Source organism: Onychomys torridus, chromosome 15, assembly GCF_903995425.1.
Source record: "Onychomys torridus chromosome 15, mOncTor1.1, whole genome shotgun sequence".
In the NCBI taxonomy this organism is placed as follows: domain Eukaryota; kingdom Metazoa; phylum Chordata; class Mammalia; order Rodentia; family Cricetidae; genus Onychomys; species Onychomys torridus.
This window is the reverse complement of record NC_050457.1, coordinates 77,718,302-77,735,520: the sequence shown is the minus strand read 5'-3', so window position 1 is coordinate 77,735,520 and position 17,219 is coordinate 77,718,302. Positions and strand designations below refer to the sequence as shown.

At 44.2% G+C, this 17,219-nt stretch overlaps 1 protein-coding gene across 3 annotated transcripts in view; it reads left to right on the top strand.

Annotated features, from left to right (window-relative positions):
- The window catches only part of Exoc3 (exocyst complex component 3), a 33,728-nt gene extending 22,453 nt beyond the window's left edge, over window positions 1-11,275 (top strand). For all 3 annotated transcript variants that reach the window (XM_036207096.1, XM_036207095.1, XM_036207094.1), the window contains 7 exons: window positions 2,069-2,169; window positions 3,779-3,889; window positions 3,972-4,122; window positions 5,741-5,863; window positions 8,001-8,162; window positions 8,792-8,919; window positions 10,117-11,275. In XM_036207096.1, coding sequence (XP_036062989.1) covers window positions 2,069-2,169; window positions 3,779-3,889; window positions 3,972-4,122; window positions 5,741-5,863; window positions 8,001-8,162; window positions 8,792-8,919; window positions 10,117-10,288 — 948 coding nt within the window. In that variant the 3' untranslated portion in view covers window positions 10,289-11,275. The remainder of the gene's footprint in view (window positions 1-2,068; window positions 2,170-3,778; window positions 3,890-3,971; window positions 4,123-5,740; window positions 5,864-8,000; window positions 8,163-8,791; window positions 8,920-10,116) is intronic.
- Window positions 11,276-17,219: the final 5,944 nt, after the last annotated feature.

Sequence of the window (17,219 nt, the reverse complement as noted above, 5' to 3'; positions counted from 1 at the left end):
GAATGGGGGAGAAGGGCAAGGCCTGCCAGAGGCATGTTTGCCATGTTCAGGCTGGCTAGAGTCTTCACACATAACTAGACATAACCATCCTCATAGGCCCCAGCTCTTTGTCAGCCCTCTTGTCACACTAGAGGTCTTCATTTCCATGGTTAGGCTTATTCCTAGATACTTTATTTTTAGGAGGCTATTGTGAATGGGAATGTGTCCATGTTCTCTTTCTTTGTATATTTGTTGTAGGTGTATAGAAAAAGCTCTTGATTTGTTCAGGTTGATTCTGTATGAATTTATTTTTTCTAGACATTTTCTGGTAGAATTTTTGGATCTCTAACGTATAATACCATGTCACCTGCAAATGAGATGTTTTAACTCGTTTTCCTATTTCTATATTTTTAATTTCTTCTCTTGCCTTATTACTCCAGCTACTGCTTCAAGCATAGTATTGAAAACAAGTGGCAATAATGGACAGCCCTATCTCATTCCCAACTTCAGTGGGATTGCTTCAATTTTTTTTTCTGTATTTAGGATGATGTTGGCTGTAGTTTTCTTATATGTAGCTTTTATTATGTTGTTATGTTCCCTCTACCCCCCATTCTTTAGGACTTTAATTGTGAAGGCATGTTGGATTTTATCAAAGGCTATTTCTGTTTCTTTTGAAATGACCATATGATATTTGTCTTTAAGTCCATTTATGTGGTTTCTTTTTTTTTTCATTTTTCTTTATTAAGAAATCTTCTACTCACTCCACATACTATCCACAGATCCCCCTCCTCTCTCCTCCCACCCCCCAGCCCTCTTTCCCAAGCCACCCTACATCCCCCAAATCAAGGTCTCCCATGGGGAGTCAGCAGAGCCCAGCACACTGAGCCTAGGCAGGTTCAAGCCCCTTCCCACTGCACCAAGGCTGTGCAAGGTGTCACACCACAGTCACCAGGTTCCAGAAGCCTGCCCACAGACCAGGGACAGATCCCGATCCCGCTGCCTGGGTACCCCCTCCCCCCCAGCAGTTCTAGACAAACAACCATCTTCTGTATCCAGAGGGCCTGGCCTTTTTTTTTTTTTAAGCTGGAAGATTTTTTATTACATTTCAATATCCTCATTAGTTATTATTTAATTTGGTGGTTTCCTAAATCTAGAAATTCATCCATTTCTTTTCGGTTTTCCAACCTAATGGGGTACAGATTTTTGAAGTACTCCTTTATAGTATTCTGAATATCTTTAGTGTCTGTTGTAATGTTTCCTTGTTCATTTCTGATTCTGTTCATTTGGATCTTCTCTTTCTTTTATTTTTATTTTTTTTAATTTTTATTGAATTCTGTTTTTCAAGTTCTGGGTTATCTTCAGTATTTCCATCAGCCTTATACTGGTATTTTCCTGGGCATTATTCAGATTTAAATTATCTTAATTTCATTCAGCTGCTTCTTTGTGTCTTCTTTAAGTTCCTTGAATTCTTTGATGAATTTTATGTGTTCTTTTGAATTCTGTTTCTTGAGGTTCATCTAGGTAATTCTCAGTGGCAGACATTTTTATGAGGTTTGGTAGATTTTGGAGGAGAGATAAAGGCTTGGTCTTTCACATTGTTTGTATTTTTGTGAGGAGTTCTGAACATATGGACTTCTTTGTTAGTTCTGTGTCTGAGGTGACAAAGCAGGCTGGGAGGGAAGGAAGAGAGAATATGCAGGTGGGTTAGGCCTGGAGGTTGAAATTGCTAGGGAGGAATAAAAGCTGGTCAACAAAGGAGACTGGGCTGTGTGCAGGATGTGTGTCTTGGTCCAAGCCTGGAGTGTAGGAGTAGATCTGGCTGAGTGGAGAGGTAAGGTAGGGAACAGTGGGTCAGGAATTCTAGAGGTTAGTTGAGGTGAGGTGGGGTGGCTAGACTAGGCCAGGGCACTGGATGAGGAATCCAGGCTAGATTCAGCAGGTTGGGAGGGTATGTTGAGCAGGAAGAGTAAGGCAGATTCACCAAGGTAGATCTTGGAGAAGAATGTCCCAGGTAGAATTTTAGTAATGGCAAACATTTTTCTGTACTCTTGTAAGACTATTTCAGATTCTTAAATTTTTCAATTTTTAGATGTTTGAACAGAATCTTCAGGTTGCTGCTCAAATAAGTGAAGATTTGAAAACAAAGGTATTGGTTTTGTGTCTTCAGCAAATGAATTCTTTCCTAAGTAGGTATGTATTTTTGCCATTGATCTAACTTACAAATTTTGTGTTTTAAAATTAAGAGCAAAGTTTGTTGATTCTGGTACACTGTTATTAAAAGATTACCCCCCTTTTGTCCAAAAATACAAAAATATTAAAAAGAAGAAGAAAAAGAAAAGAATGCTAAAATGAAAACATCTTAAACAGATGGGACATGTGACATACTGTGTCCCAGTGGGCCTTTCCCTGTAAATTGTTCACAGAAAGTTTTTCAAACCTAGACAGAATACCATGAAATCTGTTCTCCCATCCTATTGGCCCAAGTTCTTCTAAGCCACCCTGTTCTGTTATCCTATTGTCCCCTTTTTGTGACTCCCTTCTACCACTCCAGTTCCCAGATGTTGCCATCCATGTCCCAAATTCTCTGCTATAACCACAACAGCATCAATCATACAGTGGGTATCTGACATCTTGTATTAGAGTTCGTAGTCTCAACTGCTAGGTTGGCAGGCTTGTGTCACTGTGGTCTAGGGCTCCAAGCCTCTGGGGCATGAGGCTGCCCCTCTCCCTCTTCACTAGGAGCCACTCCAGAGGCTAACCTGGATCTCTTTTTACTTACCAACATGACTTCAGCATTGCAGCTTAAGTGGCTATATGTCTGTCTACTTCTGACAGTTCAGTTGCTAACTAGGTCCCTTCCTTAGAATCCCATCTGCTGCCCACCTATGGGTCTACTCACAGGGTCAGACCTGATCTCTGCACTCCATAGAGTCATAGCTAAGCTCCTCAACACATTTATGGGGTCATTGCCCAGGTATTCCAAGGCTGTCACTTATCATGGTCACTTTCAAGTTAGTCACTTCATTTTTGAGGTGGAATCTTCTATGAAGAAGATCTGGAACTACAGATGGACAAAATCAGAATAAATGTGTAGATCTTTCCCTTTAATTAAGTTTTAGGTTAAGAAATCAAAAATTTATACAGAGCATTTACTGAGCTACTCCTTTATTCCAGTGTGTATTCAAGACTCCTTAAAAAATGAAAGAGTGATATCCTAGGTATTTGCTTTCCAGCTGTTTCAGGAATCCAGTTATTATTATTTTTTGTTTCATTTCTTTATAGAGTTTTGAAAAGGGAAATCTTGTCAAATGTGTGATAGTGTTTCTCAACCATTAAGGGTTTTGTGGAGGAGTGGAATGGGGCATTGTACCATTCTGTACATGTGGAAGTCCGAGGACAACTGCCTTGGCCCATCTGCCTTTATGTGAGTTCCAGGGATCTACCAGGTGGACAGGCTTTTGTGACAGGGACCTTTACCTACTGAGTCATCCTGTAGGCCTGTTATGTCACTTGTGGAGTGAATTGTTCATGAGGTAAAGAAAGGTGGTACTTTCCTAGTTAGTTACAGGTTTCAGAAGAATGTTAGAATACTAAACCCTATTTCAAAGCCTGCTACAAAATTATTTTTAAAATTCATTTAACATGATTGACTCTCTACTCTACCATTAATATGGACCATCTAAAAGTATGTTGATGTTTAAAGATCCCTCTGGTCCAAAAGTGGTGATAGGAGTTCCCTGACACACATGATGTCTACCTGTCACTGGAGACAGCTTGGGGTTCCCCAATGTGATTTCAGATACAAAGATGAAGCCCAGCTTTACAAAGAAGAACACCTGAGAAACCGGCAACACCCACACTGTTACGTGCAGTACATGATTGCCATCATCAACAACTGCCAGACCTTCAAGTAAGTGCTGTGTGGCACAAAGTGGGACAGAGAGCATGTAAGCATGTAGCTACTTTCCTGAGCCCTTGATGTTTCCTTGCAGAGAATCCATCGTCAGTCTCAAAAGGAAGTACCTAAAAACTGAAGCAGAGGAGGGCCCATGTCTGAGTCAGCCAAGCATGGATGGGATTCTAGATGCTATTGCTAAGGAAGGCTGCAGCAGTCTGCTAGAAGAAGTCTTCCTGGATCTAGAGGTGGGCTTGGCTCCTCCACTCCTGGGGCTGGAGCATGGGGTGCTCTCATGCTCTTCTTTGGGCTACACTGTATCTTGCCTCATGTAGAAGCTATACCTGAGCTGAGATGTTCCCTTGCACCTGTACTAAGCTACAGAGGGCCACTGACTGCCTTGTATGATGTAGGACCTTTCCTAGGCAAATTTGGATAAAGACTCCTAGGAAATATTAGACACCAAACTGAGTAGCAAGTTACATGATAAGTCAAGTATGTGGAAACCTATAAAACCCACAGGTCACGTAAATTGGCCTCACTTTGGAATAGGGTTCCAAGATACAACACACCCAAAAATCATTAACAAAACAGTTTTCATACATCAAAAGCATCATATACCATACATAAATAGGACCACTTTGGAACCCATACCAGCATATCTAAATGCCTTGGCAGGAATCAGCAAATATAAAAATAAAACTATAGCCATTTGTGGGTCTTGCTGCAAAGGAACCTGTTTTGTTTTTTCAATCGTGCCTCACTGAGTTCAGATCCTCAGCACCTGTGAGTATAGCCATGAACATCTGTAACCAGAGCTATGAGGAGGAGAGAAAGGAGGGCAACGGCGACTTGCTGGTCAGCCAGTACAGCCAAAATGGTGAGCTCCAAGTTCAGTGTATACCATGTCTCAAGGAAATAAGGTGGAGAGTGATAGAACAGGACACTCAACATCTTCCTCTGGCCTTTTTGTAGGGTATGAACACACCAGTCGAGAAAAGAAGAGATGTTTATCTTTTGGGATTATTTAAAAAAAAAAAAAGGCATAATACAAAAATAGACAAAGGGCACAAATTACCTCTGCACAGAGAAAGAATTTACCACCGTCTAAACACAAACCAGACATCCATTTGTTGTCACCAAAGACCCATAGATTGAGACAGTGTGAGATTGAGTAAGTTGCTTAGCTTGGTGCCAGGGATTGAAAATACACAATGCTCAGTAGAGCTGACTGCAGTTTTTCAAGGGCAGTTTGGATATACTTATCAAAGTTTTAATTTGCATACCTTTTTGTTGTTGTTGTTTGTTTTTTGAGACAGGGTTTCTCTGTGTAGCTTTGTGCCTTTCCTGGAATTCACTCTGTAGCTTAGGTTTGCCTCGAACTTACAAAGATCCACCTGCCTCTGCCTCTCAAGTGCTGGGATTAAAGGCATGCACCACCACTGCCTGGCTAATTTGCATACTTTTTGACTCAGGAATTTCACCTGCAAAATACAAATTCACTACAACATTATTTGTAATCACAAAATGTGAAAAATATACAAATGTATATCAGAGAATTGGGTAGATAAATTATGACATATCCATATAATATATTGCTATTAAAAGTAAAAGCCAATATTTACATATCTAACCTGTTGTTTGTGATGCTTTTTACAAAGCTTGTATATATAATGCAGATCTCATAAATTTAAAGTACAAATTTGCAGATATTGTAAAAGTAGATTTTTTTTTTTTTTTTTTTTTTTTTTTTGCCTGAGTATATCAGAAAATTTCTGTAACACCAGGGAGTGCCCACTCTCAGGTAGGGGTGATCCCAGGCATTGTACCAGGTGAAGATTTATATGATGACTTTGTGCCTTTCAGCAACATCTGAACGAGCTGATGACAAAAAAGTGGCTGTTGGGGTCAAATGCTGTGGACATCATCTGTGTCACTGTAGAAGACTATTTCAATGACTTTGCCAAAATTAAAAAGCCATATAAAAAGGTAAACAAATGGGTTGTAGCACACTGGAGCCTGCCTCTCATCTACTTTATAATTCAGTGTCAAAATAGCTCTCTATTTATGATAACATGCCAATGTTCATGTGATCTAAAGAAGGTGTGGTGATGGGCTTGGGTGAAGACTGGAATGTTCTTTTGAGGAACATAGTGGTGTCTGACAGTCCTGGTCTAATGTTGGTTCGTTTCTACCAATGTTAGAGCTTGTTGTCTTTGCCAGTCATCTTTACCTGCTGGTATATTTGTGATCTCTGATTTTTATTTTGTGTGTAGATGATGGGTGTTAAGGAAAAAGGCTATTATCTGGGGAAATTATATGCACTTCCCAAGCATGTCTTAGCTCCAGTATCAGCCTCCTTACAGTGCTGTGGATATCGATCACTCTGTATGCTATGAATGTGTTGTTCTGATTGGTTAATAAATAAAGTGCTGTTGGCCAGTAGCCAGACAAGAAATATAGGTGGGACAAAGAGAGAGAATTCTGGGAACAGGAGAGCTGAGTCAGGAGACACTGCCAGCTGCCACCATGAGAAGCAAATGGCCATACAGTTTGTAAATAATATAAGCCTCTATGTGTTTACTTGGGTCCGAGCGGCTGTGGGACTGGCAGGTGAGAGAAATTTGTCCTAACCACCGGCAGGCTGGGACAGAGGAAAACTCTAGCTTACAGTTTGATTTAGTTGATGATATATGTTACTTTGTTTTACCTAGATACTTGTGCAGCTCTTCCCCAGTGTGATAGCAAGCCTGTGGGTCACACATAATGGTTATGTGTGAGTCTCCATTTTGAATCAGGGACAATAGCCCACCCCATTCATGGAGAGCAGACTCCAGTACAAAAGCTACAGCCACCAACCATCACATCAGTGGTTGTACAGTTAAGGGATCTGACTTACTTAAGTATCTCCTTCAGTAAGGCTCTATCACCTCCATATAGGGAATCTGATCTCTTCAACAAGCCAGCTTTCCTGTACTTCTACCCATGTTGGTTCTAGACATGTTGTTTGGTTTTTCTACTAATCTGAGGCTGCCTATAGATGAGGTACCATTGTTTAGGCTCCATAGGAGCTAAGCTCCTCCTGCTAAGCCAGCCTGTCAATCCATGAGGCCAAAGTTTGTTGGGCTCTGGCAGTTCCCCAATTCCAGCTGTACTCTGTATTGGGTTGAGAGTCTCAGGGACAGGCAGAGTTGGAGCCTCCAAAGGAGTTGGCCCTGAGGCTAGGGCACACATCAAGCAAGTACTAGCCTGGTGTCTATTAACAAGGGTCACTTTGTCCATGATATGATGTCCCTAGAATAATGATACTAGAGGCAAGTTCTCCCAGGGACTTAAATCTGTCTAATTTTTAGAGGGAATGTAAGCATCAAGACTGCACAGGCCATGTGTGAGTCCTTTCTTGCTCCTGTGTGTAAGAGTCTTTTTCTGTCCTGCCAGTCAGCTCCCAAATAATGACACAGAAACTTATTAATTATGAAAGCCCAGCCTATCGCTTAGGCTTGTTCCTAACTAGCTCTTATAACTTAAATTAACCTATATTTTTTATTAATCTACATTCTACCATGTGGCTTTTACCTCTGTCTCATTCTGTGTGACTCATTCTGTGTCTGGCTTGCTTCTCTGCCTCTCTTCTTCCCAGAGTCCTCTCTGTCCCTGCAAGTCCCACCTAGCCTCTTCCTGCCTAGCTATTGGCCTTTCGGCTCTTTATTAGACCAACCACAGCAGTATATCTTCACACAGTGCACACATATCCCACAACACCTGCGCACAGGCTGTGCTGACAGTTGGCCTATCATAACTCCTGTCACCATGTGCAGCCTGGAGAATCCAAAACTTTATGATGAAATTCAGGTATGCTTAATTGGCTTAATATACTTACTTTAAAATCCCACCAAAAATATGGCCAGGTGTGGTACTCTGGAGGCTGAGACAGGAGGATTTTTGTGAGTTTGAGGCTAGCCTGGACTATATAGCTAAACCATGTCTTAACAGGAAGAAAAGAAAAAAAAATCCAACTAAGTTGTTGAACAGGACCAGCCTGTTTGCAGGTCTTCTTAGGTTTGATGAGAACATATGTGTGTCTTAGCACCATGGAATCTGCAGCTGACTACACGTTTCTCTACAGAGGATGACAGCTGAGGCACATAGGCGTGTGGTGGTAGAATACCTTCGGGCTGTCATGCAGAAGCGTATCTCCTTTCGAAGTGCTGAAGAGCGCAAGGAGGGTGCTGAGAAGATGGTCAGAGAGGCTGAACAGCTCCGCTTCCTGTTCCGGAAGCTGGCATCTGTGAGTGTTGAAGCCATGGGCTAAGCTCCAGGATGGTGGATGTCAGGTTACAGAGTTGTGTTGTCCAATAGCTTGCTTTTGGTTTCCGTGCCTGGACTATTTAGGCCAGTTTATGGGATTCAGCAACATCAAGAACCAGTGGCCAGTTAGTTGTGTCTGTCAAGAGGAGAGTCTTGTTCAGAGCCTGCCCAGCTTCACAATTAATAAATAAACTTCCACAGAGGCTGACACTCTAAGGCAAACTCTCAAGAGTTTTCTGGTGGCAGCTCATGTGTACTTCATAGAGTAATTCATCTCTTCCTGTCCATCTCTCCTCACCTGTTCTCTAAGATTCTGGTTGCCTAACTCCTAACTCAATAACCTAGCTAATAACATAACTCCTTGGCTCGAGTGGCCATGACTAGATACTATTCCACCGGGCCTTTTTCCTGGCTAGAGACCAAGTAGTGACTGACCAAATCATCTCGTGAGATTGGCCCCTGATCCTTGGTCAGAATGAATCTTGGGGTGTTTACATAGAAGAGCAAGGTGCCCAGCCTGAAAAGGAGTTTGGACATGTCAAGATCAAGTTGAGACTACTGCAGAAGATTGTGTTTAGGGCTGTCTCTCACACTGTTGCTGTTTTCCAGGGATTTGGTGAAGATGCGGATGGACACTGTGATACAATTGTTGCAGTGGCAGAGGTTATTAAGCTCACAGACCCTTCTCTGCTTTATCTAGAAGTCTCGACTCTGGTCAGCAAATATCCAGACATCAGGTAAAGGCTGAGCATCTTCCATCAGCAAGTAGCACAACAGGCTATTCCTACTGCCCTTGGGAAGATAAGCTGTGAGCATCAGGAGTTAGACAGTACATGCATGCCAACTAGATATGAAGAGAAAGGTTATCAGGGCTATGGTGGTGAGGGTGCAACAAGGAGTCATCTGTGCAGCCTTCCACCAGCCCTGCCTGATGTTAGCAGAATCTGGCTGAGGTTTGTACACCTGCCTTGTAGCCAAGCTTTTGTGCCTGAATGAGTGAAGGTCAGAAGGCAAGCCTAATGGTATAAGGTAGGTAGTGTTGGCAAGTGACTTAGTTAGGGTTGTATTGCTGTGAAGAGACACCAGGACGACGGCAACGCTTATTAAAAGGAAAATACTTAATTGGGGCTAGCTTACAGTTTCAGTGGTGTAGTCCATTATCATGGCGGAACATGTGGCATGCAGGCAGACATGGTGCTGGAGAAGGAGCTAAGAGTTCTGCATCTTGATCCATAGGCAGCAGAAGCAACTATGTCACTGAGTGGTGTAGCTTGAGCATAGGAGACCTCAAAGCTCACCCCCACAGTGACACATTTCCTCCAATGAGGCCACACCTACTCCAACAAGGCCATACCTCCCCATGGGGCCCATTTTCTTTCCAACCACCACAGGAAGGATTGCATCTTTGATGAGTGGAACGGGGAAGGTTGTAATCACTGGAGTGGTCTGAAAGGTGATCTTAACCCCTATGATCTAAAGAAAGAAGGTGACATGTTGTGTGTGGCCCAGACTTTCTCAAATATATGTTTACTCAGTATCAGGCTGAGGGAAGAGGTATCTACTCCATGTTCCTCTACATGCTGTGCTGGCTTCAGGCCATGCCTTTGTGGTCTCCATTCCAGGAACCTGCCATTTCCTTTAAGGGTGAGCATGGCTAAGTTGTCTCATTGCCACTATTAGAAGAGCAAGAGTCCTAAACCCTCCAAAGTCACCCTTCCCTGGTTAGGCATTCTTGACACCAATAGTTAGAAGAGCAGAATTTTAAAAGTCTTTGCATTTTGCAGAGAGAAAGTAAGATGAAATTTTGGATATCTCTCTTCTGTGAAAGAAGAGGGGCCTTTTGTGGCTGTCAGTTTCCCACCCTGGGAGTGACACCTGTGGAGATTGAGGGAGCTGAGAGAAGATGGAGACTCATGCTGATTTCTCTCCCACAGAGATGACCACATTGGTGCACTGTTGGCAGTGCGAGGTGATGCCAGCCGGGACATGAAACAGACTATCATGGAGACACTGGAACAGGGCCCCATGCAAGCAAGCCCAAACTATGTGCCCATCTTCAAGGAGATCGTTGTGCCAAGTCTGAATGTGGCAAAACTCCTTAAGTAGCCCTGTCCTCCACTGCCTCATGTGTCTTCGCTGTGCGTCTTCCTGTTGCCACCCTAAGGAGCAAATGTATTAAAATGAAAGTCCTTCTCTGGGTGCTCAGTATAACATCAGTGTCATGTGCCTGTCTTCTGTGGCATCATACTGTTCTCTACTATGAAACCTTTTTGGTGACTTGTCATTGTGAAAAGATGTATGATGGACGTCATTTGCTCTTCCCTGCTAAGGTCTGCTTAGTCAACACACTTTGAACCTCTGCCACTTAATTAAAGGAAAGGAAAGCCAGAGAGCTTCTCATTCCTAGTTGTAGGTTGTTCTGACTGGTTGTGATGCTGCCATGTCTAGAAGCTACAGGTCATCATGTCTCAGCTGACTTGTGAGTAGTCCTGAGCAGTCTCTGGGATCAAGATCTACCCTGGCCTTACTGCCTTTCTGGTTGTCCCTAGATCTCGGTCCCTAGTCCCGCTGCTCAGTCCTTCTGGTGGGGTAAAACAAAACAAAAACCTTACCTGCTGAACCAGTGATCCCTACCCAGGTAAGCACAACCTCATATGGGTTGAGTGCAATCTGGGTCAGTTATACCAGGAGGATGAGAATTATCATAAGTAAAAAATTTTGGTCAAGGTATATATGAAAATGAGTATTAAAAATATGTATTAAGATCTATATAGCATGCTTAGTGATCCCGGGTCACTACAATCCTCTCCCTAATTTAGGCAGCCAGTGGTGGCATTATTTGCACATTAACTTTAAGCTAATTAATAGGATTGTATTCAGAATAAATAGTGGGCCCCATGTCTTGTGGACATGGTCTGCAGAGGGTGGTCTGCTTACTTGTTACCTGAGGGAAAGGTAATGCCTGGGTTCCCTTGTTCACAGCTCTCTGTGTACAAAGATGGTTGTTCTTTCCTCCTTGTTCCAAAACTCCAGAGACTACCTAAATTAAACAGTGGTGGAAGGCCTTGTACTACATGGCTACCCTTGAATGTATGGACTAATGCTGTATTTTCTTTCTGCTCTTTAATATTAGTGTTAATATTCTTTTTTTATTTAATTCTTACAAGGTATGAAAAATTCACAAATAACCCTTTTTTCTTTTTCTTTCTTTCTTTTTTTTAAATTTTTATTTTCTGGAGCTGAGGACTGAACCCAAGCACTCGACCACTGAGCTAAATCCCCAACCCCAATAACCCTTTTTCTAAGTGGAAATAAGTAAAAATTCCTCTGGAACTGAGAAGAAACATGGATTTTCTGAGGGTCTGTCTGGTATTGTGTGGATCCAGGGCCTGCTCAACAGTCTGCTCAATGTGAATGACAACTGGGCAATGCTCATTAAATGTGCACTGAGAAGTATTGACCAACAGCAGTGACCCTTGTAGTGACAGATTTCTCACTGCAGGCTGATGCTGCTGTCTAGGGGAGACATTAAGATGACCATTAAATGCCCATGTGGATAAGCCCATTTGTCTGTCTGGCCCTGGAGGTCAACAGAGGACAGAGGAAACCATGTTCCTGAACAGTGGGTAGAAGGATCATGGAGACAGGATAGGGGTTGTTAGAAGTCAAGGGGTGGTACCAGGCTATGTACCAGTGGATAGACAGTGTCCATTGTGATACCAGGGGAAGGCGGGGACCGAGAACCTTTTTAGAGGACACCCATGTACAGGATTGGATAGGCTATTCCAGTGAGTGGGTTGTGGCTACATATACCAAAGTTTATGGTGTCTGCTTCCTGAACAGGGATGTAAGGCTGTCATATGCTAACAGGGAAGTGTTTCGAGAACACTCACCAGGTATTGGTTTCATCCTCCATGAAATGAGCTGTTGCCCCATGAAAGGATGTCTTCCAAATTAGCAAAGTCTCTTGATTGTTGACTGTCTTAGTCACTGATTCCTTTGCTGTGAAGAGACACCATGATCTAAGGCAACTAAAGCACTAAAATGGGGACTTGCTTACAGTTTCAGACTTTATGAGTTGCCCAGTCTGTGTTCTTTGCTAGTTTACCCATTATATCCAGTTATCATGGTGTGGAGCATAGTAGTATGCAGTCAAGTGCTCTGAGTTACTGAGAGCTATATCCTGGTCTGTAGGCAGAGAGAAAGAAAGACTCTGAGCTTGACATGTGTTTTTGGAACTTCATAGCCCACTCCCACCCCATGACACACCTCCTCCAACAAGGCCACACCCCCTAATTCTTTCAAATAGTTTCATTCCCTGATGACTAAGTATTCAACTATATGAGCATATGGAGGCCATTCTTATTCAAACCACCACATTTATTTTATTTAGTGGGTTCCAGAATGAGTAGATGTCCCAGGTCATGCTGGGTAACAAGTGAGGTAGAGAAAGAGCTACCAGATGCTATTTCATCCTCCTTTCCTCATATCTGTTGATGCACAGTTCAGATTGGTGGGTGAGGTTCCTCTAAAGAAAGAAAGGATGGGCATCCTGGATAGTTGGGTGCAAGTTGCCAGAACCAGGCCACCTCAGCAGGCCTTTAATATAGAGTGCAGAAAAAGCTGAACAAGCAGAGCCACCTTGGCCCACTTCCTTTCTTACTTCAATGGAATGAATTGTGACCCCTAAGAAGAAAAAAAAATGAGGTCTTAACCTTAGAACCTTGAGTCAGACTTGGGTTGAAAGTAGAATCATTGAAGTATGTATATCAAGGTATTATAAAGTCACATGAGAATAGTGTAAGTACTTAAGTGGAGAGGCCAGCAGCCCTTAAAACCAAGACAAGCCCTTTCCCAACCCCTGGACTTCAGATTTCTGCCTCTATGGCATGAAACAGACTCTATGAGTTGCCCAGTCTGTGTTCTTTGCTAGTTTACCCATTGTATCCACTTTAGATAACTGTAAACTTAATAGTTGAGGCTCCTCTTGTAGATAGCCAATATTGGGATACTGCTTTGATACTCAATTTTTTAAATAATATTTTTAAATTAAAATAAAATTGTGTTGCAGGACCTCTAGACCTAATGTTTAACAGGCTCCACCACACATCTCTGCTTTGTACTGTCTTGTCTCAACCCACAGAGACCCTCCTTGGCCACCAGGCTTGGTGCCCTTTCTCACCATTCCTTCCCACTCACCCACTTTGATGTCTCTATCACCTCAGCCACCGCCTTAGGCATGGTGGGTGCTGTTTCCACCACCCACTGCCCATTCAGCCACAGGAAGTTGTTCTGTTGGAAGCTCCACCTCAGTCCCCCTCCTTCCTCTCCAAACCCTGCCCCTCAGAAAGCCCACCAACCAGTGGCTCCTTCCCCAGAGCTGCTCAAAACCACACTTACAGGGTATTTAAACTCCAGTCGGTAGACCTGCCATGGGATTTCTCCTCCTCCCTCCCCCACCTCACTTCTAGGGGCCTTGAGAGTCACCAGGGAGTGCTCTGCTCATTACACCTGGACTTTTAATTCAGCTTGATCTGGCTTATTCTGTCGGCAGAGAAACCTACTACCAGGAATTCAAAATATCAGAAGTCTCTGATCTATTTTACATCAGTAAGATGCTAAATTGGGGGCTTTCCATAGATGTGTTCAACAGCTTCCCATCCCTAATAGGGTGGCCTCAGAAACACCATCTATTGATCTTAATTTTAATGCATAACACTGTTCCTAAATTATCCTGCATATGACTTTTCACTTATAAACAAAGTTTGCACCCAGAATGCCTTGAAATGTTTTTAATAGACTTAGACAAGCAGTCACTGCAGTTTTGCTGATGGATTCCCTGTACAGATGATGCCCAGTGCACAGGAGGAGCATCTTAAGGCACAGTATTCTGTGATCAGAATTAAACAAAGTTAGACGATGATTATGTTCACAATATTAATACACATTTTTAACCACTCAAAATATATTTCTAGTTTTGATGAAATTCTTTAAATTTCCTTTCACAAAAAGATCAGTAATACATAGTATATTGAACACTGTAATAAAATTATTTTCAAGAAAATACAGATGTGGAAATACAAATTTCCTAAATTTGTATACTTTGTACTACCACAAAGTAGGTGAAAGTTCAGTATTAAATAAATAGATATTCTCTCCTAATAAAAAAAAACTTTTACAACACTTTTCCTAAGGAAATACATTCATAGGATTTACATTCTATTGTACAACAATGACAAGAACAGGGGGGTCCTCAACTATGAAATGGAGCCACTGTGTCATCTAAGCACAGGAAATGTTTTTGTGAATGAGGCTTTCTTGTCAAAACTGATTCCATGTGGCTATGCCCAGGTGTGGATCACAAACTCAAAGGACATGGCCTGTGCACGGATCAAACACAGGGACAGAGTGTCAAAAGAGTCATCACCTGGCTGCTAGCTTTGGTAACTGGGTATCTGTTGAAGGTGACAGCCGCTGAGGTACAGTCTAGTCAGACTTAGCTTCTAATTCTGCAGTAGGAATTAGACCCCGGGTCCAACATATCAGGTGGTGTGTTAAGGCAGTGTCCTGGCACAGACAGGCATGAGAATCTTGTCTTCAAAGCAGGAGCTGGCAGGTGCCTCTCAGAACACCCCTGGTACAGTAGCCAGGCACAGCCTACCTAGGAGATTCTCTAGTGGCAGCTCCAGAGCAGTCTGGTGGAATTATTGGCCACAGCATTCGCTGTACAGTGGCAGGACTTCATTTCAGAAGTAGTGAAATTGATGCAAGGGAGAAGGGCTGTGGAAATCAGATGCTGGACATCTAATGGCTAAGTCTGAGCTAGCCAGTCAACAGTGCACTGACAGGTTCAGTTGGGGAACGACACTCTGAAGCAGAATGCAGTTATGTTGAGCAAACTTGCTTTGTTTTCATTCACTTCTCAATTTGTGAACAAAAATTGTCTACTCTTCCTAGCCATGATTCAACTGCAGCATTAATTCAAATTGACGAACCGTCCTGTGACTCCTGTGAATGGAACTGTCAGCCTTGTTCCTGAGACACAGTATTTAGTTTCCTGAGCAGAAAGCTGAGTAGTTCATTTCAGAAGTCTCCAGGAGGTCCCTAAGTCCACCTTTAGCCTCACCTCAGGCTCCCTCAAGTGAGATCCTGTGGTGCAAGCCAAATGAGCTGGAAGCAAAACTCAGGTGACTCTTCAAGATTGTACTTCTGAGGAAAGGTAATGAGGGATGAGGCCCGCCCTCGTACCGCTCCAGAGGGACAGTGCTAGTGCTCTAAGACTGAGGCCCTGTAGTCCTGGAGGCAGGGGGGAAATGCCCAGACAGTGGGCTCCTGTATGCCCCCTTCTGGGTGATTTAGAGCCCTTCTGTGCCCCCAGCTCTCCCCTGCCATCAGTAGATGAAGCCAGAGAACTAGCTATAGTTCTGACCAAGGTTTCCTGTGGACACCCTGTAGTCCTCTAGCTCACCCAGCCTGGCCATCTGCAGTGTTCCCAATTTAGGGACAGCTCAGGCGAGAAACCTTGTTTGTGCGGGCAAGGCCCAGGCTGGGAGGGGCTGAACAGAGAAAGTCTTGAGCTACAGGAGAGCCAAAATTGGAACAAATATTTCTGCAGTTGATCCTACAAGCCACAAGGTGGTGGGACAGTCTGGAGAACTAACTTGGAAGGAGTCAGATAGGGGGACCTCAGGAGCATGTATCTCTGGGGATGCACAAGAACCTGCTGCCCATTTAGGATCTGGGCAGTGCAAAGTCCACAAGTCTTAATTTTTAGACCTTTGTACCAGCAGTGATAAGAGATCCGCCACAGGCCTCTCAGGGGTCTTCCTCCTCTCTGAGTAAGAATTGCAAACACTAACAAGTGCGCGCGTGCGTGCGTGTGTGTGTGTGTGTGTGTGTGTGTGTGTGTGTGTGTGTGTGTGTAGAGGAGTTAGGGAGCATAGCTCTCAAACAGGGCAAGAAAACGGCGGAGGCAGTGTGGTATCTTGGGGACGCCGGGTGGATGAAAAGTTCTTCCTAGGGCATAAGACTCCCAGAGAGCAGCGAACCCTAAGAAACCTTAGCTGGTTGGGGAGGGGCCGCCAAGAAGACCCTCAGAGCTGGCCGCCGACCAAGCACCGATCACAACGGCGTCTCTTCTTGCTCCAGAGCGTGTGGCGGCAGTTCTGTCGAGCCCGGAAGAGAAGCGAGCTTAAGCAGAGCAGGCCGGCGGCGTGGGCGAGGCCTCTGGAAGGAGCGCCGGCTGTGTACTCGGCGCGCAGCCGCAGACCGAGCATGCGCGCTGGGCAGGGCCCGGGGTTCCGGCCCGGTCCCGGGTTCACCAGAGGCAAAATTGGCAGGCGGGATGCGCTCAGGCGGGGCGGGGCTCGGGGCACGTGGGCTAGCGAGCCGTGAGGGGAGCACGAGCTGCTGGGCCGCAGCGGATGGCCAACGTGGGGACAAGCTTCCGGTAAGCGGTGTGTCAGAGCCTGTGTCACCTGCGGGAAGACAGGGTGTGAGTAGCTCCCAGTCCAGAGGAACACTGACCTACAGAAACCTGTACTCAGCCCAGGATTCCCTTCCTCCTGATTTTGCTGTTCCCTGGTGGCATGCCCAAAACTAGGTGTCCGATCAAGTGCAAAGAGGGATTCCTGACCTTCCACACCATAAGGGGCATTTTCTGCTGTACACGAGTTGCAATGAACCTGCCTAGGCAGCTGTGCACCTGTGCCCCATGCAGCCAGCGATCTGGATCATTCCCGATTTTCTGACACTTTCAAACCCTGCCCTTGATAGCAACCCCCTCTACAGGGGCATCAGTGCCATACCCACCCCCTGGGTACTACAGCTCTACCCCAGAAACCTGTCACAAGCTTCTAGGCACACAAGGCTCTGCTTCAAAACAGTCGGGTTTAAGAATGAGGAAAAAAGCCAGGCCTTTAATCCCAGCACTCAGGAGGCAGAGGCAGGCAGATTTCTGAGTTCCAGACCTGCCTGGTCTACAAAGCTAGTTACAGGACAGCCAAGGCTACACAGGGAAACTCTGTCTCAAAAGGGG